General features: G+C 52.4%; 9 protein-coding genes across 10 annotated transcripts; 4 read left to right on the forward strand and 5 right to left on the reverse strand.

Annotated features, from left to right (window-relative positions):
- Positions 1-212: 212 nt before the first annotated feature.
- Positions 213-560, forward strand: PV07_08235 (uncharacterized protein; the record flags this gene model as incomplete). The annotated part of the gene is made up of 1 exon (XM_016395379.1): positions 213-560. The coding sequence occupies one exon, from the start codon at positions 213-215 to the stop codon at positions 558-560; it is 348 nt and encodes a 115-aa protein (XP_016248798.1).
- A 3,438-nt stretch (positions 561-3,998) lies between these two features.
- PV07_08236 (uncharacterized protein) lies at positions 3,999-4,442 on the reverse strand (the record flags this gene model as incomplete). The annotated part of the gene is made up of 2 exons (XM_016395380.1): positions 3,999-4,262; positions 4,344-4,442. The coding sequence occupies 2 exons, from the start codon at positions 4,440-4,442 to the stop codon at positions 3,999-4,001; spliced, it is 363 nt and encodes a 120-aa protein (XP_016248799.1).
- Positions 4,443-9,248: 4,806 nt separating this feature from the next.
- On the reverse strand, positions 9,249-11,128 carry PV07_08237 (uncharacterized protein). The gene is made up of 7 exons (XM_016395381.1): positions 10,735-11,128; positions 10,423-10,672; positions 10,164-10,354; positions 10,096-10,106; positions 9,694-10,041; positions 9,498-9,627; positions 9,249-9,442 (listed from the first exon to the last, which is right to left on the reverse strand). The coding sequence occupies exons 1-7, from the start codon at positions 10,970-10,972 to the stop codon at positions 9,252-9,254; spliced, it is 1,359 nt and encodes a 452-aa protein (XP_016248800.1). The 5' UTR covers positions 10,973-11,128; the 3' UTR covers positions 9,249-9,251.
- A 987-nt stretch (positions 11,129-12,115) lies between these two features.
- PV07_08238 (uncharacterized protein) lies at positions 12,116-13,384 on the reverse strand (the record flags this gene model as incomplete). The annotated part of the gene is made up of 1 exon (XM_016395382.1): positions 12,116-13,384. The coding sequence occupies one exon, from the start codon at positions 13,382-13,384 to the stop codon at positions 12,116-12,118; it is 1,269 nt and encodes a 422-aa protein (XP_016248801.1).
- A 922-nt stretch (positions 13,385-14,306) lies between these two features.
- Positions 14,307-14,540, forward strand: PV07_08239 (uncharacterized protein; the record flags this gene model as incomplete). The annotated part of the gene is made up of 1 exon (XM_016395383.1): positions 14,307-14,540. One exon carries the CDS (start codon positions 14,307-14,309, stop codon positions 14,538-14,540), a length of 234 nt encoding a protein of 77 aa, XP_016248802.1.
- Positions 14,541-15,799: 1,259 nt separating this feature from the next.
- PV07_08240 (uncharacterized protein) lies at positions 15,800-16,368 on the forward strand (the record flags this gene model as incomplete). The annotated part of the gene is made up of 2 exons (XM_016395384.1): positions 15,800-15,978; positions 16,032-16,368. 2 exons carry the CDS (start codon positions 15,800-15,802, stop codon positions 16,366-16,368), a joined length of 516 nt encoding a protein of 171 aa, XP_016248803.1.
- A 263-nt stretch (positions 16,369-16,631) lies between these two features.
- Positions 16,632-17,977, reverse strand: PV07_08241 (uncharacterized protein; the record flags this gene model as incomplete). The annotated part of the gene is made up of 2 exons (XM_016395385.1): positions 16,632-17,858; positions 17,969-17,977. The coding sequence occupies 2 exons, from the start codon at positions 17,975-17,977 to the stop codon at positions 16,632-16,634; spliced, it is 1,236 nt and encodes a 411-aa protein (XP_016248804.1).
- A 398-nt stretch (positions 17,978-18,375) lies between these two features.
- On the reverse strand, positions 18,376-24,482 carry PV07_08242. 2 transcript variants are annotated; one of them, XM_016395387.1, is made up of 3 exons: positions 20,916-24,482; positions 19,007-20,843; positions 18,376-18,955 (listed from the first exon to the last, which is right to left on the reverse strand). In XM_016395387.1, the coding sequence occupies exons 1-3, from the start codon at positions 23,815-23,817 to the stop codon at positions 18,817-18,819; spliced, it is 4,878 nt and encodes a 1,625-aa protein (XP_016248806.1). In that variant the 5' UTR covers positions 23,818-24,482; the 3' UTR covers positions 18,376-18,816. The 2 variants fall into 2 exon arrangements, with proteins under 2 accessions (XP_016248806.1, XP_016248805.1); XM_016395386.1 differs by having other exon boundaries at positions 19,007-24,482.
- A 447-nt stretch (positions 24,483-24,929) lies between these two features.
- PV07_08243 (uncharacterized protein) lies at positions 24,930-27,311 on the forward strand. Its single transcript, XM_016395388.1, has 3 exons — positions 24,930-25,437; positions 25,496-26,880; positions 26,940-27,311. The coding sequence occupies exons 1-3, from the start codon at positions 25,151-25,153 to the stop codon at positions 26,996-26,998; spliced, it is 1,731 nt and encodes a 576-aa protein (XP_016248807.1). The 5' UTR covers positions 24,930-25,150; the 3' UTR covers positions 26,999-27,311.
- The last annotated feature ends 39 nt before the right edge of the window (positions 27,312-27,350 follow it).

Here is a 27,350-nt window from a genome sequence, read left to right on the forward strand (position 1 = left end):
CTGTTGCCAGAATATAGAGAGCCAAGAAGCGAACTCCGACCTGCAACAAGTGTCTGTAATGGCATGTGGTTTTAGTTGACCGAGCATCTAATACCCCTCAAATGGATGCAGCACTACTAACTTCAGAGGTGATGTCTCTTAACGTGCAATACTCTTGTAATAACCTCTTCCACACTACAGCATTCTCTGATACAACAGCACTTCACATCAATATGTCAAACACCTCTGATCGGCACAGTGCTGACGGCTTTCTTGCCGCGTGCAGAACCAGAAGGACAGTCTATTCGTTGGCCAAGTGCCCTCAACTCTCGGATGAGAGGGTCATCTATCTTGTCCACGAGGCTATCCTCCATACTCCAAGCTCCTTCAATTCTCAGTCGACCCGCGCCCTTGTGTTGCTCGGCGACGAACACGAACACCTTTGGAACGATATTGCAAAGCCTGCCGTCTTCGCGGTGGCACCGAAGGAGGTCTGGCTGGCGTCCGAGAAGAAACTGTCGGCTTTCGCTGCGGCGCACGGCACTGTGAGTCTGCTAACCAACCAAACACTCCAATACTGATTGTTTTGTAATGAGATACTTCTTTTTGAAAGTCTGGCCGATACAGCATCGCTCCAGCAGACGTATCCTTTGTATAGAGATCACTTCCCCTCGTGGGCTGAGCACACGAACGCGATGTGCACTTTTGTCCGTAAGCATATCACAATGACTCGATCCCATGCTATCCTCTCGTGTTCCGAGTGCATGCTGAATGCGTGTCTCCTCAAGTATGGACTGCGCTTGCCCAAGAAGGCCTCGGAGCCAATTTGCAACATTACAGTCCGCTTATAGACGCGAAGCTGGCCCAGCGGTACAACATCATCGATGATTGGAAATTGAAAGGTCAAATTGTATTCGGCAAGCCGACTTCACAACCGTGTGAAAAAGTTTTTAAACCACTTGCCGAGAGAGTGATGGTATGCAAATCGGTGGGCAAATAGAGACGCATGTCCTGACCGAATACAAAGCAATCAGTTCATGCAAGTTGCAACCCACAAATATGACCATAGAGTGGTGCAATCTAATCACCTCCGTTCCTGTCCACCTTTTCATTCTTAGAAGTACATCCTCTTCGCCATGCTTCTTCATACTTACCTTACGAAACTGTCTCGCCCTCTTCCGTTGGACGTGCCAAAGTCTGAACAACGACATTCCCCGGGACGCCGAAGTAAGAAAAGGTCCCCAGATTTTCCATTCGGCCCGGTTTTTCTTGAATGAAGGTGTAGTTCCGCTATTTGCGCTTGATACTCGGGGCTCGGTCATCAGTATTTGACACGATCTAGAGCTATATTTTATACGAATTACCACGGCGTTCTCGACTTGAGATAGCATCGGCACATACCTATTCGAAGAACCCCCCCCCCCCCAAAAAGGCCTAGGGTTGCTAGGAATCGATTCATATCCGATCGTATTCTTGACCTAACTTGGTAATAGACTTACTACTTTCAGTTAGCGTCTCTCTCGGAAGGTGATACTAACACGTGATCAGGTATAGAACCGGTTATTGGATGTCAGTATCACCGAATTAGGATGTCCGTTCCCCAAGAGGATTAGCATCGATTTAGGAATCAATCTCTGGCGGCTATTAGACGAGAGACTGTCCGGCAAATGTTACACCTTTTGCAACTTATATCCATCGGCACGACAACGAAGGACCAAACAATGTCTCGTTGGTACCGGCAAGCCCTAAGCACCGACCCAGAGTGGACTGGAGGGATGCCAAAGGCTTACAATGGCCGTCGATCATATTCATGGGGCCGATGGCCACCGATGCCGCTAGTAAGCCTCGATAAATATACAGTCTGACGCCGGCCCAAACCGCAGATAGGTATACTCCGTGCCCGGACGTCATGGGTAACCCAGGCTAGTATACCAGAGAGCAAGTTCACCGAGCCCAAGACGCCGAGTCCCACCCTGCTTTCCATCACAGTCGAACTCAGCCCTTTGAATAACGCGTAATCACACATTCTTTAAGGTGATAAATTCTGAAGTTCTTGCAGATGATGTCGCAAATGGGGTTTGAGCAAGATTGTCGTTAAGATGTGTCTATCTACGAGACTTGCCGTGACGGCAATGCTACTCTCATTGAGCTTCTGCTATCTGCGTTACAAACGACGTGTGCCCGGGAAACTCAAGGAACTCCCCGGTCCCAAAGGTCAAAGACCCAGAGATATTGGTTCCCCCCAGCTGACTGTAAAAGGTTATCCTATCGTGGGAAACTTCTTTGACATGCCGAGAGAAAAGGCATACCTTAAGTTCAAGGAATGGGCAGATATATACGGTCCTATTTTCAGACTCAATGTTCTGGGCAGCACTCATGTCATCGTTTCCAGTCAAACCATTGCCGAGGATCTGATGGCGAAAAGGGGAGCAATCTATTCAGACCGCGGCACTCTACATATGATCCGGCTTGTCACTGGGGGAAGGGATCTGCTGGCATCCAGTAGCGAGTCCGAGTACTGGCGCCTGGGTCGACGCTTCGCGGCGTCGATGCTGACGCCGGCAATGGCTGCTCAATGGGAGCCATATCAAACATTTCAATGCCTGAGAATGGTCGAATCGATAATGAAGGAACCTGAACGCTACATTTACTGGTTCGACCGTTATGCCACATTAGTATCACTGAAGGAGATCTATGGTAAGGACGTCACCAAGCCGGACGAAGAGGAGTACCATACTCACACAATCTCGGAACGAATGCACAACATCGAGCGCCTGGGAACTCCCGGTGGATACCTAGTGGAGCTCATCCCGGCCTTGCTGAAGCTACCAGCTTGGATGACGCCGTTTCGAGCCGAAGCCCAAGCCTTGCGAGAGGTGGAGCTGGCCTACTTCCAAGGACTCGTGGAGGAAGCCCAACAACGTTGGAAGTCAAAGATTCCCGAAACTCCTGAGTCCTTCGCGCGTTGCTGGCTTAAAAAGGATGGCCGCTGGGAACTGGAAGTACCCGACATCACCTACGTTCTAGGTACCTTGTATGGTGGAGGTTCAGGTACGACTTCCAATGCGATGCAGACCTTTATCATGGCAATGGCTTTATATCCAGAATGGCAGACACAGCTGCAAGACGAGCTCGATGCTGTCGTTGGACCTAATCGACTGCCGAGTTTTGCCGACAGACCTCAGCTCAGGGTCGTCAGGGCCATTGCTAAGGAGATCTTGCGGTGGAGGCCAGTCGTGCCCGGGAGTAAGCGTCTCCTCTTTGACCTTGGAACCTCTAGGACTTCATGCTAATGTCTCCAGACCTTCCACACAGATTGACGAGAGACGATGAATACCAGGGATACCATATTCCCCAAGGCTCTTTCGTGCATGGAAATCAGTGGGCGATTCATCGAGAACACTCCTTGTATCCTGACGGCGAGACTTTCAACCCGTCAAGGTACCTCGAGACGGCATGGCCAACCTACAAGGGACCTCTGGAAATCCACCCAAATATCAAACGATTCTCGGCGTTTGGGTTTGGCCGACGAATCTGTCCGGGCCTCGAGACTGCCGACCGATCTCTCATCATACAGATTGCGACCCTGGCGTGGGCATGTAACATTTCCAAGAAGGTGAGGCCAGACGGTCAAGAGGTACCGATTGATGATTCCGATTACACGGAAGGGTCCAATGTCATGCCCAAGCCCTTCGAGTTCGAGCTGAAGCCTCGGTCGGCGGATCGCGCACGGTTGATCGCTGAAGCGACTCTTCCCAGAGCCGGCAGTGTCGAGTTTATGTAGCTGTCGTTCGAAGGCCAAGACGGATCATTTTTGACTGTTCCTTCAGATAAGTGTAGTATCTTTCAAGATAATGCTCTAGAGACTCGCCGGTAATGAACATGATGGAGCTGTTACACCTGAGATAGAACAGAATCATCAACGAGTTCCAGTACCTCAACCTGTTATTACAGCATGCATTGGATACTGATTCTCTCTGATTAGAGCGGCGGCCGCTATCTGATTATATCCTCTCTAATCAATGTCCGTAATAGCCGACGCTGTCGTCCTTGTTCCAAGCGATATGAGGCTTTCCCACCACGGCGACTCTCTTGCTCACACCGGGATATTTACAGAACCTCGGTTCATCCTCTGTGGCGAATTTGACGAATTCCGGATCGTGATAGACAGCCTTTGCGCCCTCGATGGAGTCAAACGTCAAGACCGCAAGGCCGTCCCAGCCCGAGTGGTCCATCCCAAAAGCGTCCTCGACGGCCTTGCGCTCTTCCGGGTCGTCCTGCCACTGTAAAGAGGGATCTTTGTTAGCTTCAACAAGTCAGAAGCAAAAAGATGGCAACGATGCGGGGCCTCGTGCGTGACGCACCTGCTCATATCTCAAACAATGTTTCCGAACCACGTCCATCTCCAAGAACATTCGTCCGTGAACGTTGGTCCAGTAGTGGTGGAACTCCTCATAAGACATCTCGGGCTTTTTGGTGACCCAGATGTGGAGAGAGACAGGTCGCTTGTCCCCTGTTGATCCCATTATGTTTCAAAATCCCCTCGATATCTGACAATCAATGTTTCGTGGATCGAACTGGTTGATGTTGAGGCTTTTTAATCTTCCCGTAGTCGATATACGGGGAAATACGATCCGTCCTCGAAACAAGGACGGACCTACCATTTTATTTGACAGAGGATGAGCCCGTCTAACTCGACCAGCAATAATGAATTATTGGCCGGTGACCTTCTTCGGGGCTTGAGAGATGGACAAGAGAGCTTGCCCTCCAAGACCGCCACCCCGAGCGGTAAAGTTCGGGGAGCATCTACCCAGTGAGCCCTTGTGTGACTCTCCCCCGCCGCGACTGAGTTTCGAGATCGCGGGAGTGGTTGGGGTCGAAGGGTCGATGTCGCCAGGCAGGTTCCGCAAGTAGTTTAGTCCTTGGGAGGGCGATTTCCTAACGAGAACAGGCATATTGTCGTCCCATTTTTGCTCAGGTTGACATTCTTCTATTGTTCGGTGACCATGACTAGCCGCCGAAGAGGACTATCTCAGTATGGGCTTTCGTCGAAGCCTTTGACTGGCTTGTTATCTCGAATAACCACATATACTTCGCCAGCACATAAAATCAGACTATCGTGGTCCACGAACTTGTGCTCTTCCGGCCGAATCTTCTCCACGAACTCAGGGTCGTTGTAGAAATTTTCCATATTCTTGTAGCTGTAGCCTTGTGAGAAATCGAATGCTCCGGGGTTTGCGACCTTCAACGTACAACGACATCAAATATTCTGTGATGGCATCAAAAATCTTCTTTAACCCCAATGAGAGTTCGAGACGTCTTGTATTTGGGCGTCAAATGGAACTGGGACACAATTTTAGCCGCTCGAAAAATGTCAATGAGAGAACGAGCGCACATGTCGACACATTACAATCCCATATTTGCAAAGAAGGTCTGCAGCCAACGGGCCATGGTGGTTGCCGGTGAGAATGAAACTCCTCCTCACTGATCCCCGGCTTTCGTTTCACGAGATTCGAGATTCGTACATATTTTTCGCAGTTTTGCGAGGTATGTCTGGAGCCGTATTTGGGGTCGGCTACGAGACTTGCATGGCGCTCTCGAATCGAAAGCCTTCGATCAAGTTTCATCACGCACATAAGAGCTGCACCACAGCCCCTGTCGTAAAAGAGACCGTGACTCTGGTGTCCGATCACCGAAGACCTATTCTACGACCAGCGAGTGCCAACTTGCGGAGTGGCCGAAGCACCGAAGTTGGCGAGCATTAATTGGCTCTGTGGTCGGGCTCTGCAAAACCGGCTGCCAATCAAAGTAGGATCTCGGTGAGGTCGGCAATGGCAATGTCCATAGTTTGGCCGCCAGCCTGGACATTCTGGGCTTGGGAAGAACTGCCATGTTCGAATGAAAATGAGGTGGGTGACAACCCCTTCGCGGTCTTTGAATCTCGTTCAAAGTTTGCTGCAATCCAGAAATCAGCTCATAATGCCGGGTACTCCTGGAACAATCTTTGACTGTTATAGGCACCATTGGCAAGTCAGGAGGTGTGGAGTTGGTCTGAGCTCCTTGGTAGAACAGGTGCATCCTGCCTTGTACGACTCCGCAAAACAATGTAACTCGTACTTTCGCTCCCTCCCGCATTTACCCCGTGTTTGCCTCGTTTACCCGCGCTCCGCAATGAACCTGGCGTGCGTCGCACCTCACCCCCGCTCTGCTATAGCCACTACTTTCTCTCGATATTGGCACCGGCTTGTTCGTCAGAACATACAATATAGTCCCAAGAACTCTCTCGCATAGACTCTTCTCCTGACTATAGGGATATTGGAATATCAAGCAAAGTGCTAGCATGCCGTCCTCGCCGTACGGCCCTCGGCTGACCAATGCGTGCTCAGAGTGTCGCGATAGAAAAGTAAAGTGTATGAATCAACTTTTCGACCTACCACTCGCAGTAAGGTTCTCACGAAATCCAGGCAGTGGGGGTTTACCTTGCAAGCATTGTCAAAGACTGCACAGGTCTTGTCTCTACCCTCCGTCACGAAGAGGCAAACGAGCCAAAACAGCGCTCAGCCAAGCGCAACGCCGCGACACGAATGCTGAAGCGTTGGTTGACAACAGGATGCAGCCAACCATTCCTGCTACAGCCCACACTTTCCGTGACGGCTTCGGTACTCACAGCCTCAGTGCTGGCGCCTCCTTTGCAGAGTTGGACAGAGCCGTCGATACATACGTGGATTTCGTCGGCGACCAGCGGTCGATTGCTCCAGCAAGCCCCGATAACCCAAGAGACAAATCAAATGTGACGGCCAACAAAAGTCCCTATAATCTCAATGCGCCTTCGGCAATCTCTGATAACACGCATCAGTTGATTGCACCATGTAGGAATACCACATCAATCGGACGGTCTCCTATTCGACCGGACGGAACCCTACAATTTGTGCCTGAGCAGACTGCAACGAGTGTAGGTGATACTACCGTCAATGTTGTCGAGACCGGCGAATACATGATTCCACTCCACAAGGTAAATTGGGAGTACCACGGTCCCTGGTCTTGGGTTTCAATCTGTTCACCACCTGGGGTTTCCTGGGTCTGCGAAAGAACAAATTCAAACGAGTTTGAGTCCATCGCAAGTTGCTTCATGAAAACCTGGAGTAAACGCCTGAAGATCCAGCGTTTCCAGTCACTGGCCACCAGGTATCCAGAGCCCGACCCAGATATGGCGTGGAAATACGTGAACGGTGGGCGTGGTCCATTTCTCCGTCAATCGACACTAATTATCACGCAGCTTACTTTGAAGATTCGACAAACACAATCTTTAGCATGTTGCTTCGCTCAACATTTGAAGCTAGGCTAAGACAGCATTTTCGTCAGCTTCATTCTAGCCAGATGGAGGATCCTGCATGGTTTGCGTTACGCAACGCGGTCTATGCCACGGGCTGTCGCTGTCTGCTGGCCAACAGCAGTTCCCCCACCTTTGAGCAGGCCGAGAGCGAGGCGTGGCAGCTGTTCCGCAACGCTCTGGCAGTATTTGGAGAGATCATCTTCGGTCATTCTGGTCTGACTGCCATTCAGGCCCTTACGATCATGGTGGGCTATTCGTTGTTGACATTTCAGCGAGTTGGCCATTCTGACCTTCAGACTCGCAGACCTTTTACGCTATGGGCCTCGCAAGTCCCTGCATTGAATATCCCCTGTGCAAGAACGCCGTACAGCTAGCTCAAGCCAAAGGACTTCACCGGGAGCCGTCAGCCTCGTGGGGACTGTCATCTGCCGACTTGCTGACCAGAAACTGGTTGTGGTGGACCATCTATATAATCGACAAACAAATATCGTTACGAAGCGGTCGCCCATCATCGATCGATGACAACGATATCAGCACACCGATTCCAACCACGGGACCACCAGGAAGTGGACTTGATGTAGAAATGGTGACGCTCATCATCAGGCATGCTCAAATATGTTCCCAGGTAACAACCCGCATCATGTCGGTCAAAGCATCCAAACAAGGCTTTGAGCGGGCATATGACACTGTCCAAGACATACAAAACCAGCTCGAAGGACTGCTACAGAAGGTCCCTGCCTTTCTGGACAACAGCGCCGCAGAAGCCACGCCACAGAGCCCGAATCGACGACTACTCAGCTCATATCTCTACAGCGACGTCCACTCAACAATCATGGCTACACACGTCATATTCTTTTACCCCTGGATCTCATCCCGCTTAGGATGGACGAGCACTCCATTGTTCCGGGAGCAGACCACGATGTCGGCCAACACGATCGCACACTCCGCGCGGCAAATTATACTGCAATTAAAGACTCACCGGCTCGACGTCAGTTCTTCTAACTGGGCGACATTTTTCCACCCGATGAACGCCTATATCAATTTACTCCTTTACATCCTGAAAGAGCCTGATGCTGCCACTGCACGCGGGGATCTGGCTTTGCTCAACGTAGTGGCAGGCCACTTGGGCCAGCTCGAGCACGTGACGGCAGGCATGCTATCCTTCGACTTTCCGAGAGACTGCAATGCATTGTGTTTACGAACCATGAGAACTGCTAAAGACTCCAGAGCAGATGCGTACACGGTACCAGCAACCCCACAGAGTCTCCGCGACGACCCGTCGAGGGACAAGGGTCTCTTGAATGGTTGCCCCGATGCGAATGCGAGGGTGATATGTTCATCCTCAGACAACGTCGTGAGTTAGGCGGTCAAATTGATCAGGATCACAACTAAATCTCGGACAGATTGTGGACGAACTCTCCGAGAACCTGGACTTTGACAATCAATTCTGGGCGATCTTTGGTTCTATCGATGTACCAGACGAGTTTACGGACACCCTGGGTGATTTCGAGTGAGAGTGCCCGGAAATGGGCGCTTATGTTGACAGTGATGGCTAGGCTGCCCATTTTGGGGCACTGACCGCTGGTGGGCAAAGTTGGAGGATACTTTAGCTCATGTCAGACAGAGCACGTGGCCTATGAGAGGTGTGAGGACTACCCTCGGTCAAATCTGTCAGGTCGATAGACTGGTTCAACGCCTCGGAGGAAGGGAGCCCGGCCTGAAACACGTTCTGAAACACGTTTCGGCATGTGATTTCACATGATGATGCGTCAAGGAGGCCTTCAAGACATTTGTTGCCCATCAATGCGTTCAGCATCTTATTAACGAGTCTCATTCACCCTGATGGAATCGGCAGTGGCAACATCACCAAGACATGTTCCTGGTTCTGATCCCCTTTTACGTCCTTTCCTTATGAACAACCCATATGATTCATTGACAACTATGTGTGTAGTGTACGGATTGAGGGATCTGTCGTTGTTTTGACCTCCTCTTCATCACCTTGAGCTGCATCCGAACCCAATAGGCCACACAGCTCCGTATCTTGCGCGATTCCAAGATCACCGTGACCCCGTATGGACTGCCTTTCAGAGTTTTTGAGGCTCCTATAGAGCTGAACGAGCATGAGGGTAACTAGCATAGAATGTCAGAATCTCTGGCACAGTCTCTGGGTGACGGATAGACTTACAACACATGATGCCCATGGCGATCGAGAACCATATCAGCATGAGGGAAATGTGGTCAAGGCCCCAGTAATTGAAGAGCCACAGAGTTTGGGGAGGGGCGTAAATGTTGATGACGCCCATGACTATGATCAACTGTGAATGTTCCATTGTGAGCCAAAACATACTTGTTACCGCGAGACTTGCAGTGGGAAAACCTACGAACGAAAAGACAAACTCGGACGGATTCGGACTCTTGTGAGGCCTAGAGTCGACTGTGACGTTGCTGCTTCGATCGAGGTTTCTGGTGAAATAGGCAATCTCGACAAAGTGTAGGGCTCCGGCGGTCATCATCACACACCCGAGGATCTCATGCACGTGCTTTGCCATGGGATTGGGCTGTTCGTGCATGCTGAAGTACCACCCTGTCACCAGGAACACCACGCCAGGTATCGGTGTTCGCTGGTCATGTTTGCGGGTCTGCCAAAGGCCGACTATGCCTGCTATCCACCAGAATACCCCAAACGCCACGTGGCTATACTCGCGATGGTTCCACTCGGAGCCTGGAATCTTTGATAAGAGTCAGCTAGCTTTTTCTCTTCCGCACGGTCCAAGGGCACAGACATGTTCAAATACTAAGATCAGTCAGCCAAAAAGTTCAAGCAGGAAGAGACGACAGGCAAGAAACATACGTGCGTTGCCACATCCGGATGCTGCGATCGTGGCGCAGGCATAGAAATCCAACGATCGCCCAGTCTTCCGTATCCACCTCTCACCATCGATGGTGATGATGACCAGTATAATTCCTGTGCCGATCATGATAGAGCCCATAGAGACATGACCGGCGCACATCGGGAGCCAGTCTCCGTGGCAGAAACCTTGTCTGAGCGCGGCTTATCAGCCGATAGTGCCTTCGAAGCGGGCGGATTGCTCGCAAGTGGAGGTACTTACGATGTCTCTCCTCCGAGCATCATCTGTGTCCAGCCGGCGACAGGCATCAACTTTCCTGCGACACCGTGCCACCTTTGCAACAACTTCCTCATTGCCCGATGTCGTCCGCCTTCCAGGCGGAAGCTCAGATATATCCCACTTCCCGCTTGAGCGACGACAGCGCACAGGAGCCACTTTGCAAACGTTGCGTGGATATTAGGCTTCACATACTGCCTGCCTCCGTGGAACGATGGGAGTATCCAGCCGATAACTATAGACCGGTCAACTGGGAAACCCGGGCTTTCGGATTGCCTGCCTGTGGCAGAGACTCACCAGTCAGGATCAAGCCAAAGACCTGGAATGGGATGTGCCATCGCGATTTCCCCAGGCCTAGAACCATACCGATGGGAAATACGACTGCGAAAGCAGTGACCATCAAAATCACATGGGCCCAGATAAACGAGTCAATGGGGTCCCCCGAGGCAAACCAGGTGGTCGGAATCCGGTCTACACCCTCTCCATGCCTGAACTCCAGAGACATGTTCGCCATGATGGTCCCGTCGTCTTCCATCCTCGATCACTCCCTCTCTTGGTATACAGTATGTGCGCAGAAAAGATGATTGTGATATCTTCGCATTGGCAATCAAGAGTCTCAGGGGGGTGAAACGGAGGTCTCGAAGGAATCCGATGGAAACTTTCCAATCCGACGGACAAAATTTACTCTGAGAGGCTGAGTTCAAAATGCAGACGAAAAGCGCTATGCTATTTTGCAGGATACATTAGTCAACAGGCAAACTTCCCCAAAAATCCCCCGAGTCACTTCTTCAACAAGGGGGTGATGACACTTCGCAATAATGAATGCACTCTGACACGTTCCACTCCTCCACCTTCCACACCCGCCGTAACGTACCCATGGGAATCAATGTCTGCTTTGCTGGAAGCCTGAACCAATAAATCAGTCCCAGGAGCCCCTTTGTCTTACCACCGCCGAAGTGTGTGGGCATCGGTCAGCACTAGGTATAACGGTAAAATACGAGGTACGAGGTATTCACAGTGGAGAAAGATCAGATGGTAAAGAAAATCGAATGTGGTTTAGTCCACTTACCGCATCGAGCTTCAGCTGTCCGATTAGTTGTTAGGTATCGCGAAAGCATCTGTGATTACGATTTTGGTAAGGATAACGCAGGCCACGAGAGATATGGGGGAAACGGAGTACTCCATACACCGTACCGAGGACGGGGTATTCTATACCGCTATTCGACTCCACAGTGGGGCAGACACGCTTCGCGGTCTCCACTTTCGTTATGCGCTGTCTGAGGGTTTGTGGATCCTATTGTTGTTCCCGCGGTATATTTGCCTCACGCAGAACCATCAATCAGGAGCGGTGCGATCCAGACCGGGAGAGCGGATGGGGCCAAGGGGGAGATCTGTTCAAATCAAACTGGTGGTGGCGGAGAGTGGCTTCGAAGGATTCGGGCGACGTTGTCAAGCCCTATCGCTTCTGGTTTCCCACTGGTAGCTGTGCTTATCTACAGGGCTGAAAAAAGGGCTGATGGTTTGTGTCACTAACAACGGAGAAACACGAAGAATCGCGGGTTAGAAGCTGCATTACGTAAATTGATCCCAAGGCCTTGCCATCCAGGAGCTCTTGCATTGAGAAGAACCCGCCGTCCAGCATTATGTCCAAGACTGGCACGATTCGGTGCTCAGCTGCTCAAAGCGTCTCCCCGGGATTTGATGCCAGATAACGGTCTTGCCAGTTGCAGATCATCTGTGGATAGACCGTCCTTGGAATCGACCAGCATTCAAAAGAGATAACCCATAGATACCCAAAATATCGCCAAGCAGGAGAAGGTCTGCGGCCGCGGAGGGAGGATCCGAGGCCACCTTCTGACCCGGCGAGATGTTTCCCTCTTGCATCATGTAACGGCAACTTGCTGACAGCCTGTGTACCATTTGCGTTCGCATGAGGGGTCGGGGCCTTTCCGGAAAGCAACGCCTTTGATTTGCTGTATCCTAAGTGTGCGAGATCCTCCACCAGAATGGCGCCCGCGATCGACAGGTAATACCACAGCGGCCGAAGATTCGCACACCTCCAAGAAGTCGAAAACGCCACCGAATGCATAGTGCCGGATATCGCAAGGGCGGTAATAGAAACCAAATACCTGGATATTACGGCCGAAGGAGAAATGCGCAGGAGGCCAAACAACAGGAACTTCGCATTCGAGACAAATGCAGTTCGCATGACTCGGTGCCAGAAGTGGCTGTAGTATCTCCGGACAGTGTACGCATCCCTCAAGCGTCCGTACAATGGTGGCCAGTCGGCTGGATCGTCCTGAAACAGGAACACGCCGACAAGAGAGGTTGTGCTATGACCGAGGGACATCAAGAGATAGTTTCTGAAATGCTCCTTGAATGCAGTGTACACTCTGACGATCGCCTCACGACCGCTCACCTGCGACAAGCGGCGAAGGAGATGCTCTCTCGGTCGAGCATAGTCAGTGATGAGGACCCGCAAGGGGTAGCGATGAAAAACGCAGTAGTAAGCAGTAGCCATCCAAGCGACACCGCGTGCCTGTCGGCAAAAGAACTTCCAGCGCGTCGGTACATAGTTCGGTTCCTTGGGGTCAAATGGAGGAATTGCCTGTCTAGAGACGTGGATTCTCGGTGAGAAGAGAAGCCTCAGGCCGGAAAGGAGGCGTTGTGGGGTCGAAGGCGAGGCCGGAACCGTGAGCTTTTTCAGGAGCACAAATTCGTTTGCGTAAAGTACGTAGCCGCACATGTAGAGTCGGAACAACTCGCCTATATCGGAAGGCTCGTCTATGGCAAGGAGACATTGTCGAACCAGGACAACTATCAGGAGCATAGCAATGACCCGAAAACGTGAGTCTGCAGACGAAAAGACCATCGCCAGGAGAGCGGTGATGTGCGCACATACGGCCAATGCCAAAGCAGAAAGCAATTGGGGGGCAGGACGAAACATCGTGACCTGATCTTTCTAGGTTAGGTCAGCCAGGCACGCCGAACTGAAAAGGCAGGCAAGAATGATCCTGGGTCCTATGGCAATGATGTACTGGAGAGAGGTCAAAATAAACAGATCCTAATACCGTAAGCAGGACCTTGCTGGGCTGAACGACAATGAAATAGAGTTGGAGGGTGATCCACAGGTTAGGCTTGGAAGGTCCTTTTGCTCCCTTGACCAATCTCCGCAGTAGCACTCCAGGTACTTGTTAGTGTGGACTATCGACACACGCGGGCTCAGGCGTTCAAGGGGATCTGACCGGCATGTCGCCGCCCGCCTCGATATACTGGGTGCGAGGCTCGAAGCCACCACTCCTGAACGCCACAAAGCACTAAGTGTCTGCTGTTATAGCGTGTATACAGTGCTTTTCTGTGCTGATAGTGCTTATTCTGTGTCTGCCCTGCGAATACCTTTGGACCGATAATTTCAGAAGGATTCATTGCTGCCCACCACTCAACTTCGAGGCCACCCACGAGTTCGTAGCTGTGAGGACAGGAAACCTACGCAGTTTCGTCGAAAATTTACGTTTCGGGGCCTTGTATTCCTAAACAAGTGGAGCTAAAAGGACAAGGGCAGATTGGCCCTCTTTGGGTGGTATGAAGGGGCCAGTGATGGCTAGAGGAAACCATTAGTGATTTCCGGGAACCGCCAAATTTCCCGCGCCAGAGAACTTCACAGGAACTTCCGTAAAGAGCATTTCGGATGGTCAGCTACACAGGCCACTGTACCCGTCCACCCCAAACAAGAGTGGGCTAGGTCCAGCTCTTGATTCTCCAACTCTCTCGTAGCATATAAAGACAATCCTCAACTCTCTCTCGTTGCCAACTTCTTTCTTCTAACACCAGCGGCGATTCGATCTCGAAACAACCACCTTCCAGTCAACATGAAGTTCACCAGCATTTTCACCTTCCTCGGCCTCGTCATGATGGTCGTGGCCGGCGGTGGCGGCGGCGGCGGCGGTGGAGCTTGCTCGAACCCTTGCGAGCCCGGCTGCAGCGGTTGCACTGGTCCAACCTGCTGCCAGAGACTCGCTCGATTGATGGCCCGCGACTGGTCCTTCAACAGCTTCACGCCTCGCAGTATCTCTGACCTTTTCGACTTCTCTGAAGAGGCTTGAAGCGCGAAATTTTCAAACCCAGTGAGACATCCCGTGTAGGAGGAATTGAGTCAATGCTAATAAATATAGCGTCTGTTTCCTGAGCCGTACGATCGCCATGCAACTGAATCAACAATACACGCGTACGCATCCAGAACAACTGAAAGCAGGAATCAGGAGCTTGAGGCAGGACACAGGAGGTAGGAGGTGAGGGGCAGTCGACAGTGGATAGTCCCCAGGGGAAAAGGGGGGGGGGGGGGGGGTGACACTATCAATGATGAGGAGAAAAGAAGACAGCCAGTATCGGTCTTACCTTGATTCATTGCTTTCTAGCCATCATGTAAGCGAGAATCACACTTACTGGCTTTCAAACCGACACCGAAGGCATACTTTTGCTGTTCAATCATTGTCAACGCTTCGTCGAGCCCAGCCGTAAGGTTCTTATATTGTATTGTAGATACCAGTACCGTACCGAGGTAGCAAGCGTCAGGAATTCTCTCAAAGGCTCCTTGGTAATGCGCGATGTCCCTCATGAGAACCACAAACCACCTCAAGTCTGATTTTGCCATCCGCAGAAATGACGGACGGGTGAAAGCGCTGACAGCTCCCCTCTACATCTATCACTCTCATAATTTCCAAAGAAACAGCAGTAGAGGTATTCACAGCTCGTACGCACCCAGAACTTGGGTCGCTAGAGGGTTCAAGATTCATATAGAGAGCTACCCATAGTTTAAGCTCGTGTTGGCTCCGTTAAACTTCGCGAAGTGTTGAACCGATCTGGACAGGATGAGCCAATCTGGCCAATCAGTGAAATACGACCCTAGGTGGAGCCGCCTAAACCATAACTGGCCAGTTATTGACTCGTTCAGCCTAGTGGTATTCTAGTAAGTCAGTTTGGGTGCTTGAAGCATCCATTATTCCCTTTTGTCCGTGCACAAATAAACCTCAAAAGGATTGAGTCATTCAATTCTTCAGTCGGTGATCATTTGGTACAGTGATCATCCTTGAAGCAGGTGACACTCTTGTAGAAGGCCATCGACAGCAATGGCGACACGGCTTTCCATATGTGCGTTCTAGGCCCCTACCTCACCGGTTCCGGGAATTATGGCTCCAACTGGCAAATAAAGTCGATTTGGAAAAGGATCCGGCGGTCTAGCTGCACAATTGCAAGGTTACTTTTGGAACAAGGAGCCCTAGCTGCAGCGCAGAACAATGACGGCAGCTCTCCTTTGCACTTGCTTTTTAGCCGCGGCCGTGTACAACACCCCTGTGCTGTGCAAATGGCTAAATTGCTATGTGAGTCCGGCGCCAGTTTCGACCAACCGAACAGAAATGATGTCACTGCAAGGGACGCAGCCCTCCGGATTGGAGGACAAATGCTCGAGGACCTCAAACGTGATATTCCAGCTCCATGGGAAGGCTATAGAGAGTCCGTTTCCGAAGGTGAAATGGATGGGCCGTTTGACACATCACAGCGTTCGTCGCCCGGCTCTTTCTCTGAGCAAGAAGCAGAGTTTTGCAAGCAGGAGAATCCAGCGAGCCCCATGACGACGTCAACCGAGATAACGTGGAATCCCAGAGTGCTAGCTTCTTGCGCAACTGTGACGACTCTTCCGAGACGATGGGGACCTCATATGCGCCGCTGGAAGGGGTGCAATGTCCCGCTATCGTGTCCAACCAGATGGACATGCTCCCTTCCATGGTGGCCGACGACCAGGACGTACCAATGGGCGGAATAAACGGTACGGGGGACGAAGTCAATGTGCCTGACGTTAATGTCGATTTACCAAGCAACTATTTCCACGACCTAGGCGATGACCTCTTCATGAACCCCTGGCAAGACGCGTGAGGCAGACAGAGATGGAAAATGGAATCAAGAATACTGAATCAAAGAAACGACTTATTCACCCCTGCTTGACGAATCCCAATGGAGATACGCGAATGGAACATGTAATAGAGACGACAGCACACTACCTGCTCAGCCTTCCACTTATTTCACCACTCACATCTTCTGAGAGAATTCAACACCTTGTTCGTAAACGATTACTGCATCACCAACTAAGGCATATAAATATCCAAAACCATTCAGTCTTGCTCGTCTCCGGCCATTTATCAAGTTGACTTTGCTTGCGACTTGACGGTGCTTTTCGTGGCACGCTTCTTCGCAGGAGCCTTGGACTGTCCAGCGCCGTCCTTTGCCGGGGCAGCTTTCTTCGCAGAGGTCTTCTTGATAACCTTTGCGCCGGTGGCAGCCTTGGGCTTGGTGTCCTTCTTGGTGTCCTTCTTGGTGTCCTTCTTGGTGTCCTTCTTGCTAGCCTTGGTGGTAGCCTTGGTGGTAGCCTTGGTCGCGGTTTTGGTCGCCGCCTTGGTCGCCGCCTTTGGCTTAGCTTTGGCGGCCTTCTTAGGGTCTGGTTTTTGGGCCGTGGCGGTCGTCGTGGTAGTTTGGGTCTTGTCCTTCGCCGCCGCCTTCTTCTTAGACGCGGCTACCTTTTTCGCTGGTTCCTTGTCCGGCTCATCCTTCTGCTGCTGCGATGTCGTCGCCGCCGCCAGCTTCTTGGCGTCCTTCTTCCCGTTTGTCTTTCGCTGCTTGCCCTCGTCCTCGTCCTTGTCTTTCTTCTCGTCGTCGGCGTCGGCGGTCTTCTTCGGAGGAGCAGTCGCCTTTTTGGAAGTCGCCTTCTTCGCCTTGGCTGCGACTGTTGGAGGCGCAGCAGTGACCTCGTCGTCAGAGCCCGTGTTGTCATCTACGGTGAGCGTGACCTTGGGTTTCTTCGCTGCCGTGGGCTTCGTCGTCGTCGTCTTCTTGTCCTTCTTCGCGGGGGGACTCGTCTTCTTTGGCTCGGCCTTCTCCTTCCGCGCTGTTGTTTTCCTCTTTTTCACCGCGGGAGTGGTCTTCTTCTTTGAGCTCGTGGTCTTCTTCCCTTTACTCGCCCCTGTCTTCGGACTACCAGCATCCTTCTTCGCCGGCGCAGGTGCCATTGGCCGGGGGGCAGTGGGACTCAGATATGCCGGTCCCAGCGCATCCTTGATGGCCTTCTTTACCTCACCCCTCGTTTTCGGTTTTGGAGTGAGGATAGGCGGAGCGCCGCCAGCCGCGAACTCGTCCGCCTCCTCCTTGGCTTTGCTCCTCGTCTTCCTTTGCTTCGGCGAGTCGTCCGAGTCGGGCGAGCTCCGCGCCGGGGATTTGCGTGCGCGCGAGGGCCGTGAAGAAGCGCCGGCGGTGGCAGTGGCAGTGGCAGGGATGGGGCTCTTGGACCTTCCCTTGCGAGACTTCGCGACTCCAGCGGCCTCGGCGGCGTTGGACGGAGGGCTAGGCGCGCCAGTCGAGCGGCGAGCAGATCTCTGCAAATGTTAAATCAGCAAATGGAGCCGCATGCAGCAAACAGCAAGACAGCATTCTGACGACTCTGAGAAGAGGTCGCTCAAGGACAGATTCTTGGTGTGCCACTTACATCCGACATTTTGGCGGTATTGGTTGTGTTCTGTCCCCTTCTGTGGTTCAATCAAATGTATCCTCTGAAGCAATCTGTTCACGATGTAATGAGCTGGTATGGGTATGGGCCTAGGTAAGGGAAGCACAAGGTAACGGGGCCATGGCCGAACGAACGGGCTTGCTCTTTTGTGCCCGCCGGGGGCCATTGATGCGATGTACAAAGGAAAGGCAGTAGAACCAAGGCATGCCGCAATCCGCGATAGGGTCGTAGTAGCATGGCAATGAACAAAGGCCTCGCGTCGCTGCGAACGGCCGAGCCATGAAGTCGGACACGCACTGGTCGATGTTGGATGGTCTCATCTGTGAGGCCTCAGATAGAAGATGCCGGGTCATAGAAGAAACGCTTTGAGTGGCGATAGCAAATGCGGCGTAGCCAAAACGCAAGTTGCAGGTGTCAAACTGATGGATCACGAAAGGAGGAACGCACAGAACTTCAACAAAATCTGGGACTGGGCAACGGGAATGTTCTGAGGAATGTGTAATAAAACATGCGAGTTCCCCTGCATTCCTCGTCAACTGGCCCTTGATATCCAGGACGGATGAGCAGCAACATTGTCGACATTTTCCCACCATCGCCTCGCCTTGTCCAAGTCCATCTTTCCAACCTTCCTGGTGTAAATGAATCCACTATAGTAACAATCGTGCATTATGTATCTTTTCTTCTTTCGTTAGACCACGTTAAATTCGTCAGTTGATTACTGTGCGAAGCACGGCTCTTCCTTTCTTGGATATATTTGCTCAAAATGGCGCTTATAATTCCTCGGGTGCTGCAAGAAATTGTGATCGTTTGGACATCGTGTTCAACATTCAACCACCAAGACCGGCACCGTCAACGTTTCTCAGCTTCGCAGCCAATGTGGTATCGTAGAAGTTGTAGTATGGGTCTGGAATGCAGAATGTTGAATGTCGGAGCAGGGTGTCGGCCGTTGGTCGGTCGGTCGGGTTGCTGTTTATCCATTAGTATACGCTGTTTCACCGCCAGGAGGTTGAGTCTTACACTTGGAAGCAATCATACATAAAGTTCAGCCCGTCAACTGTAGCTGTCGACTGGACGTCTTCGGGGATGGGCGGCGCCTGGCTCAAACTTCCGAGCTTGAATATGGCGCCGATAGCTTCTTCTCGGCTCCAGGGTCGCTTTCCCGCAAACATTTCCAACACCACACATCCAAGCGACCAGATATCGACTTTGGCACTGTAACCCTGGCCATGGGATCGGACAACTTCAGGGGCCATCCAGAAAACCGAGCCCTGCATGCTGTTCGTAACGTCGTTGCCATAGATATTATCTGATTTCTTCGAGATGCCGAAATCCGAGATCTTGCATGTGCCATCAAGGTCGAGGAGAATGTTGTCAGCCTTCAAGTCCCGGTGTAGAATGCCTTCCTGGTGAAGGTATGCCAGTCCTTCCAAAGTTTGTCGGGTAAGCGACCGGACCACAGACTCTTCAAACTTTCCATGCTTGCGTAGACAACTGCCAATCGAGCCACCAGGAATATACTCGAGATAGATACTGATGGAGAACTCCTTCCGTTCGCAACCAAGGTACTGCACAATGTTTGGATGCTCAAGATGCTGCATAGTATCAATCTCTTGGTCCAGAGCAGCAACCATTTCCTTGATCCGATCTTTATCTTGACCTGCAGCTTTCTGGTTGACCTCCACTTGTTTGACAGCCAGGAACTCACCAGTTGTCGCATTCATACCAAGGTAAACACGTCCATAGGTGCCTTTGCCGATGAGCTGGCCACGAATAATTTTGAAGGTGGCCTGCCGCTTTGGCGTTTCCTCCGTGGGAACATCCTCTTGGGGAATAGGATCTAGCGTAGATAATCGGCTGCCTGGTTTTGGTCTGATCTGAACAATGTGGGCGCCAAACATCTTCGTCGACTTCCGGCGAACAATGCTGCTTGCATTATTTTGCTCCACACGAGCAGCAATCGAGGGTCCTCGCTTGATATCGTTTCGCTTTTGAGCAACTTCACGGATAGATTTCATCCTAGAAATGCCTCCTGTCGCTTTGCCAACCTGCCTCTGAGCAACGCTGGCAACCTTATCACGATCCTTTGCCTTGAGAGTGGATTCGTCGGACCCCAAAGTATCTGAGTCGCTCTTGCGACTGAACTCGAGATCGAGCCCACTGGTACCAAAGGTCAGGCCAGTCGAGGGTCCTTGGAGAGCGTCAAGAGGATCTTGTTCAGTTGCCTTCATAGGCGAGTTATTCTCGCCTTTCTCTTCCAGGTACGGCTTATCGAGATCGACGCCAGGGAAAAATTCGTCGAGATGGTGAACAACATTTTCCACAGCCGGTCGATTTGCCCAGATGTCGCTGATGAAGGAGTCTCTCCTACTCATTCGGTCGTCAGGAGACTGAGCAGAGCCACTGAAACTGCCGTCGGAAAGACTGCGGTCATATCCTTCTCCACTGGCCGTGGCGCTTTCATCCCCGGTGTTTTGCACGCCGCTGGATGAGCTTGGCGACTTGAACCGCACGTTTTTGCTGGTATTTTGATCCGTATCGACCGTCAAGGTTGGTCTCTGGTCTTTACTGCGGGACGGGATTTCGTCCTTAGACATGGACTTGTTTGCCAGAGGGATAGCGAAGAGACCATCGTCCGAGTCGTCGTCCGAATCATCCTTCGTGGGATGAGGTGAAGGAGCAAAGGAAACATTGGTCTCCTTGAATTCTAGATCGGGCCCGTACGACTTCCGGGTTTGCAACAATGGCCGTGGTGCCGATTCAGTCGACGGACTGACCGCTGGAGAAGCACCGAAGCGCCGAGCATTATCCAAAGCAGCATTCCGTGCCCGACTCTCTTGGTTCATATCGGCAAAACCTTCTTCATAGTTAGGAACCTTGAACAGCATATCACCTTTGCCCCGTGTAAAGTCGGGACGAAAGGACCCACCTGAAGTACTCCGACTGTATTCAGTACCCCTTCTGTCTTGTTGCAGTCCTTGGTTGCCCAGAGTGGCGGGAGCACCAGCCATCTTGCCAACATTAGCCAACGCGGCACCGATGCCGCCTGAAGGAAGGGCCGCGAAAGCAGCGGATTTCTTCTTCGCACGCTCCGCGTCTTCCTCAGCAATTGGATCAGAGATTCGCTTCAGGGCGTCGAGGGAGGATCGATTGCCAGATCCTTTGGCCCGAAGGGAATTGACCTTGGTTAGCGTGGTAGATTCTGCAGGTGCTGTCGGTGGCCGTCGAACCGGGACAAGATTTTCGACTTTCTTCTCTTCGAAGGGCGAGTGGCGGGGAGTGTCGAAGTCTATGACCGTGCTTCCTCGAATACCACCTCCACTGTATGTGGAGGTCGACTCTTTTTGAGCTCTGCGGGATTCCAGGTAAGCCCTTTGTTTAGCCTCCGTTTGCCGTCGGTACTCTTCAGCCTGCTTTTGCATGAGGATAGGGTCAGTTACAAGCGATTCGGCTCCTGGAGATGTGTAGCCGTTCCGACTGATGCCACCTGAGGAGTTTGATTTGACCATGGGCGGAGCCCTTTCGACTTGAGCTTTTTGGGCAAAAGACACCCCGAGGCCGGTTGATTGGGATGCTGAACCGGGTACTGCGGACAGTGTAGGGCTCTGGACATACAACTTAAAGCTGCCCAGGCTATCCGTCCGGTTCCGTATTGCGACAAGCATACTGTCCGAGAGAGGACTCTCATGCTCTGTTTGCCCGGGTTCGGTGACAAAGATCTGCGCATATTCGGCGTCCGGTATCGCAAGCTCGATACAAATGAGACTGCGGAGCGCGATGGCAGTTTCCACTTCCGTGATGTCCACAAGCCGATAGTTCCAACAGTCTGGCGTAACGAAAATGTATCTTTTGGAGAAATTGGGACCCCGGCGACCCGCTACCAGAGCCCTCTCATCTTCACTCGTCACCGAAGCAGGGCGCGGAAGTAGCACTGAGTCACTGCCATTCGCGCTCGGTCGAGCAAAAAGCTTCAACGGGCCAGGGCTGGTTGGTGATTCCAAAGGATGGTCATCAGATTGAGCCTGGTTGTGCTCGTGCCTCTTCCTCATAAACTTGCTGAGAAAGCCTTTGCTGTGATCTTTCCCTCCCGGCCCCGGGGCGTAATCATTACTCCAAGTCCTATGGGCTTCGAGAGGCGAGGGTCTAGTCATCTCTTGTGCGTCGCGCCTGTCTGCGTAGAAGCGTTCTGAGCTTCCAGATGTTGTGTTGCTCCTCTCATAAGGGCCTTGAACGTTAACGTTTGAGCGGGGATGACCCGACGCTTTGAGCATAGAGTCGGTGCTGTTGCTCTTGCTATGATCTGGTCGCTGTCCCTGAGAAGAGGTGCTTGTGGCCGACACAGGGACTGCACTTCCAAGACCAGGGCTCGCACTGGGCGAGGCATCGAACGTCTTGGGCAATAAGCCCGTGGAACCATCGCCGGAAAGATTAGGGCTATGACGACCTCGATTGTTCATGCTGGTTAGGACGCCCCTTGTGTATTCTGTACGCCCCGCGCCTGGAAGATTCTCCGGGGGCTTGGGGTCGCTTGGGGTTGAAGAAGCGCTGCTATGTTTGCTGAGAACGGGCATGGTGCTGCTTCGACCTTGGGAATTTCGAGGGCCCAAGCCTGTCGGAAATTGTGGAGGCATCTGCTTGCCGGGACTTCCTTCTGGGCCAGCCGTGCCCGGTGCACTGCCAAATTCAGATCGGGGAAGATGAGGCGAAGTTTCCAAATTCCCCTCCGTGGACGCACTCGGAATCATACCAGACTCTCGCCTCCGATGGCCGATTCCTGCACTGGCCGGACCCTCACCTCCTTGTTCAACGAGACGAGAAATCAGCTTGCGCAACCTCTTGCCTTCTTCGCGTTCGCGAGATTGATCCCAACCAGTATTGCCGCTCGAACAGACCTTTGCGAGCTGTGGGTAGATGGTCTGATGCATCATGCCCAAATTTCCCCGGCCATTCGGTCCTCGACCCAGGTCGAGAAAATCGGAGCCTTGCAATTTCAATAATCGAAAGGTCTCCTGCCAATCACTTGAAAACCCATTCGCGGCCAACCAGGCCAGAACTCGGTCCAAAGGCCATTGAGAGGACAATTCGCTTGAGTTACTTCCGGTGACGGCAGCACTCTGCGCTCGCTGTCGACCTTGGTCCACGCTCCCTTGCGGATTCACTAAGGTTGCGGTCGGGGGTCCTGGAGAGATTGGTTCGTTGATGTCGCGAAGAGGCAGAGTGAAAGCGGGCCTATTCGATGAAGCAGAAGCAGCACGGCTTTCCCTATTTGCGATATCCGGGTTCGGATGCACGGGATTTGGATATGAGTAACTATGAGAAGTAGTGGTGTCAGAATACTTCTGATCCGAGTGAGATAATGAAGGCTCGGAAGTGAATTGAGCATCATATCGAGAGTATGAAGAATAATCATCGAGGGGTGGGATGCCGACGCCGGGCCCGAACGAATCGCCAGTCGGGATAAATGTAGCGGACAAGATGGGTTTATCGTTCTGCGGAGGAGGCGGCGGAATATTCAGCTGTCGCATGCCGTAGGACAGGTGCTGCCCTTGAGGCTGGGTATGATTTATTGGTGGAGGCGGTGGTATGTTCTGGCCTAAGCCTGATCTTCCCCATGGCTGCTGCCATCCTGCGCCTGGCAGTCCAAAGACGGTCCCGAGTGGGAGGGCGGAGGGATGTGGCCCTGGCGGAGGAGGAGGGAGATTCGATTGGAGATACGGTCGAGGAGGAGGCGGTGGAAGATGGCCGAGGGTGCCTTGCCCAGGTGGAGGGGGAGGCCCAGGAATATATTGCTGTTGTCGCTGGTTATCCATAATCTGGCTGTTGGATACCATCCTCCCAAGGTCTATCGCTTGTGAGACAGCGCAGGTAGCAAGTTTGATGATTCGATCAACAACCAAATAACTTCGTTATCACCGCAGTTTGGAGAGCGAGAGAATCATTTCCCGCGAGCTGGGATTTCCTAGCTTTTCGGACCTCGATTCTCGCGGTCGCAATCTGGCACAATGCATCAATGGACACCGTCCCCGGACTTTTCAGCTTTCGGTCGAGCAGAGCGACGAGGCGCACCCTCAGACAAAGCGCAGTATCAAAGACACATGATAGACGTTTGAGCTCGCCAGCAGGCAGACTAGCGAACAAGCAATGGTGAAGAAGCGGAGTGGACAGCTGATATGCGGCGGCGGAGGTCGTGGGTGTCCGTAGAACTAAGGAAGGGGGGAGAACGCCACGTGCGGTTTGGTGACGGGCGACAGACACAGATATATCCGCAGATAGTGCGTCGGCGCCTTGATTGAGAGGGGGGTAAGCGAAGCAGGACGTCGACGACGGTGAGAAATGAGAAAGTCGCAGGCCGAGCGAAGTGTACTGGGTACGGACTCTGTGGCTGATGAGCGGCACCTGCGATTTGGGGCGGAAGGAAGAAGGAAGGCTGATTAGGCAGGCCTACGAAGCCGGAAGAGGCTAGGATGGGGCTAATGAGGCTGTCGGCAAGGATGCCCAATAGAGGCGCCGGAATAAGCGCGTACCTGGAGGGATAGGCCTCGAGGGGCTGCTGGGTATCGCTACTGGCCACCAGCCCGGCGAGATCAACAAACAATGCTGGGCGCCGGCCGGGGTGGGTGTGAGCTCGTAGCACGGGGCACTCGTACTCGTAAGGACGCCCTGAGCACTCACCTCGAGTTGCCCTCCTAGGCATAGTGGGCATGCCTAGGTAAGCTGTGCACCCAGATCGCCCAGCAGACACATCGAGCACTTAACTGGTATAACAGCTTAGAATAACTCACATAAGGATGCTTGTGCGAATGATAACAATTCTCACAAGCTTTGGTCGGTCGTGGTGGGCTGATGTTGCGCGTCACATCATACCACTCTTGCATCACCCAGCATCATGATCCCAGCTTTTTACCTCTTGCATCTGCTTCTTTCAATCCCCATTGACGGTAAGGTTCATCTCAACATCTAGGTCTCGAAGCATCTTCTGCATGTTGCCGGCCTTCCGCTGCAGAGCTCAATGCTTATCCCACCGATCTGATCGGATCGTGTCGTGGATTTCTTATAAGTTTAACCTCGCGCCCCAGCTCTCTCAGTGTTGCTTCCTGTTCATCGTCTCTCATTCCTCTTCTTTTTCTCTGATATCTTGCCGTGTGCTCGTGCCCAATCCCTATCATGTCCGACATCCGTTACACCGAGCTGAGGGAGCCCGTCGATGTGGCTACTTATCTCTTCACTAGGCTCAAGCAGATCGGCATCGACTCCGTCCACGGTCTGCCCGGCGATTTCAATCTAGTAGCTCTTGATTACCTTGAAGGTTGTGGGCTTCAATGGGTGGGCAATTGCAACGAGCTCAACGCGGGCTATGCTGCCGATGGCTATGCTCGAGTCAAAGGGATATCGGCCATCATCACCACCTTTGGGGTGGGAGAGCTATCTCTCCTCAATGCAACCGCGGGAAGGCGAGTCACGTGGTACTGGAGTGCCTCTCGGATTGTCTTGACTGACTCTGCAATCTAGCTTTGCCGAGTTCGTGCCTGTGGTGCATATTGTCGGGACACCGAGCACCATATCGCAGAAAAATGGCATGCTTCTGCATCACACCCTGGGCAATGGCAACTTCAACGTTTTCGCTGAAATGGCGGGCCATCTGGCACTGGAAGTCGCCAAATTGACGGACCCTCGCGACATTGCCTCACAAATCGACCATGCACTTCGCGAGTGCTATCTGCTCAGCCGGCCCGTTTACTTGACACTCCCGACGGACATGGTCAAACGGAAGGTGGAGGGTCAAAGACTCAGGACCAAACTGGACCTTAGCCCGCACAAGAACGACCCAGAAAAGGAAGACTACGTGGTCGACGTGGTCCTGAAGTATCTGACAGCTGCCAAGAATCCCGTTATTCTGGTTGACAGCTGCGCCATCCGTCACCGCGTATTGCCCGAGACCCACGAGCTGATTGTGAAGTCCGGTCTTCCAGTGTTCGTTGCGCCTATGGGCAAAGGGGCCGTCGATGAAACTTTACCTACCTTTGGCGGGATCTACGCAGGCGCTGCCTCCAATCCAGGAGTCCAGGAGCGCGTCGAAGAGGCTGACTTGCTCCTCACTATCGGCAGTGTCAAATCCGACTTCAACACTGCCGGATTCTCCTATAGAACCTCACAGCTGAAGACGATCGACTTCCACAGTACATATATGCGCGTACGATATTCAGAATATCCCGGTGTTGGCATGAAAGGTGTCCTTCGCAAACTCATCGACCGACTGCCCAAGCTGAATGTTCAGCCTGGACCTACACTGCATGAGAAACCGATCCCCGAAGACGCAAATCCCAACGACCCTACCATCACGCACCAGTGGTTTTGGCCACGATTGGGACAGTGGCTACGGGATGGTGACATTGTGCTCACTGAGACGGGAACGTCCAACTATGGCATATTTGAGACGAGATTCCCCAAAAATGTGATAAACATTAGTCAGATCCTATGGGGAAGCATTGGCTATGCGACTGGCGCGTGCCAGGGTGTGGCATTGGCTGCCAAAGAGCTAGATGGCAACCGCCGGACAATCCTCTTCACTGGCGACGGCAGCTTTCAGCTCACTTGCCAGGAAGTGAGCACGATGATCCGACATAACCTCAACCCGATCATTTTCATAGTCTGCAACGACGGCTACACCATCGAACGCTTCATCCACGGTATGAAGGCGACATACAATGACATCCAAAACTGGAAGTACAAGGATCTGGTCCCAGCCTTTGGAGCCACCGAGGGCAGCTACAAAACATACCAAGTCAAAACCAAGGATGACCTCCATGCTTTGTTCCAGGACGAAACCTTTTCAAAAGCTCCCTATCTGCAGCTGGTGGAGATGTACATGCCGTGGGATGATTCCCCGGCAGGATGTAAGTGCAACGCCCCGTTCGAGGTCAGATGTGTGACTCAAGGCTAACCAATAACACAGTATCTGTTACTGCGGCTGCCAGTGCTCGGAATAATGCCAAAATGCTCGAGACCTCCTAGACATTTCCATAGACACGGTGTTGATGATGGACACACAGAAAAGGCTCGCGTAGGCTGAGAGGGATCACATATAGACGAGGCTGAGGAACAGCTGGAGGGTAATGGACAAGACTGGCAACCACTCATTGTCCCCAAGTAATGCACTCTCTGACCCATCAATCCTCCCATTCTGTGTGAGGGATTCTGCCTTGCCCTGCCTCACTCGCCATACCGCGGTAGGCTCAATCTATTAGGCGTCAAAGGCTGTTTGCTTCTCTTGGTTTGTGGTGCCTGGAATGTTGGTGCCGAATCTCGCCTAACGCTGCCTGCGGGATTGTTGTAAGCAAGCAGCTGCGCGCCCTGTGATTGGATC

The sequence above is a fragment of the Cladophialophora immunda genome (genome assembly GCF_000835495.1).
Source record: "Cladophialophora immunda strain CBS 83496 unplaced genomic scaffold supercont1.4, whole genome shotgun sequence".
Lineage (NCBI taxonomy): Eukaryota > Fungi > Ascomycota > Eurotiomycetes > Chaetothyriales > Herpotrichiellaceae > Cladophialophora > Cladophialophora immunda.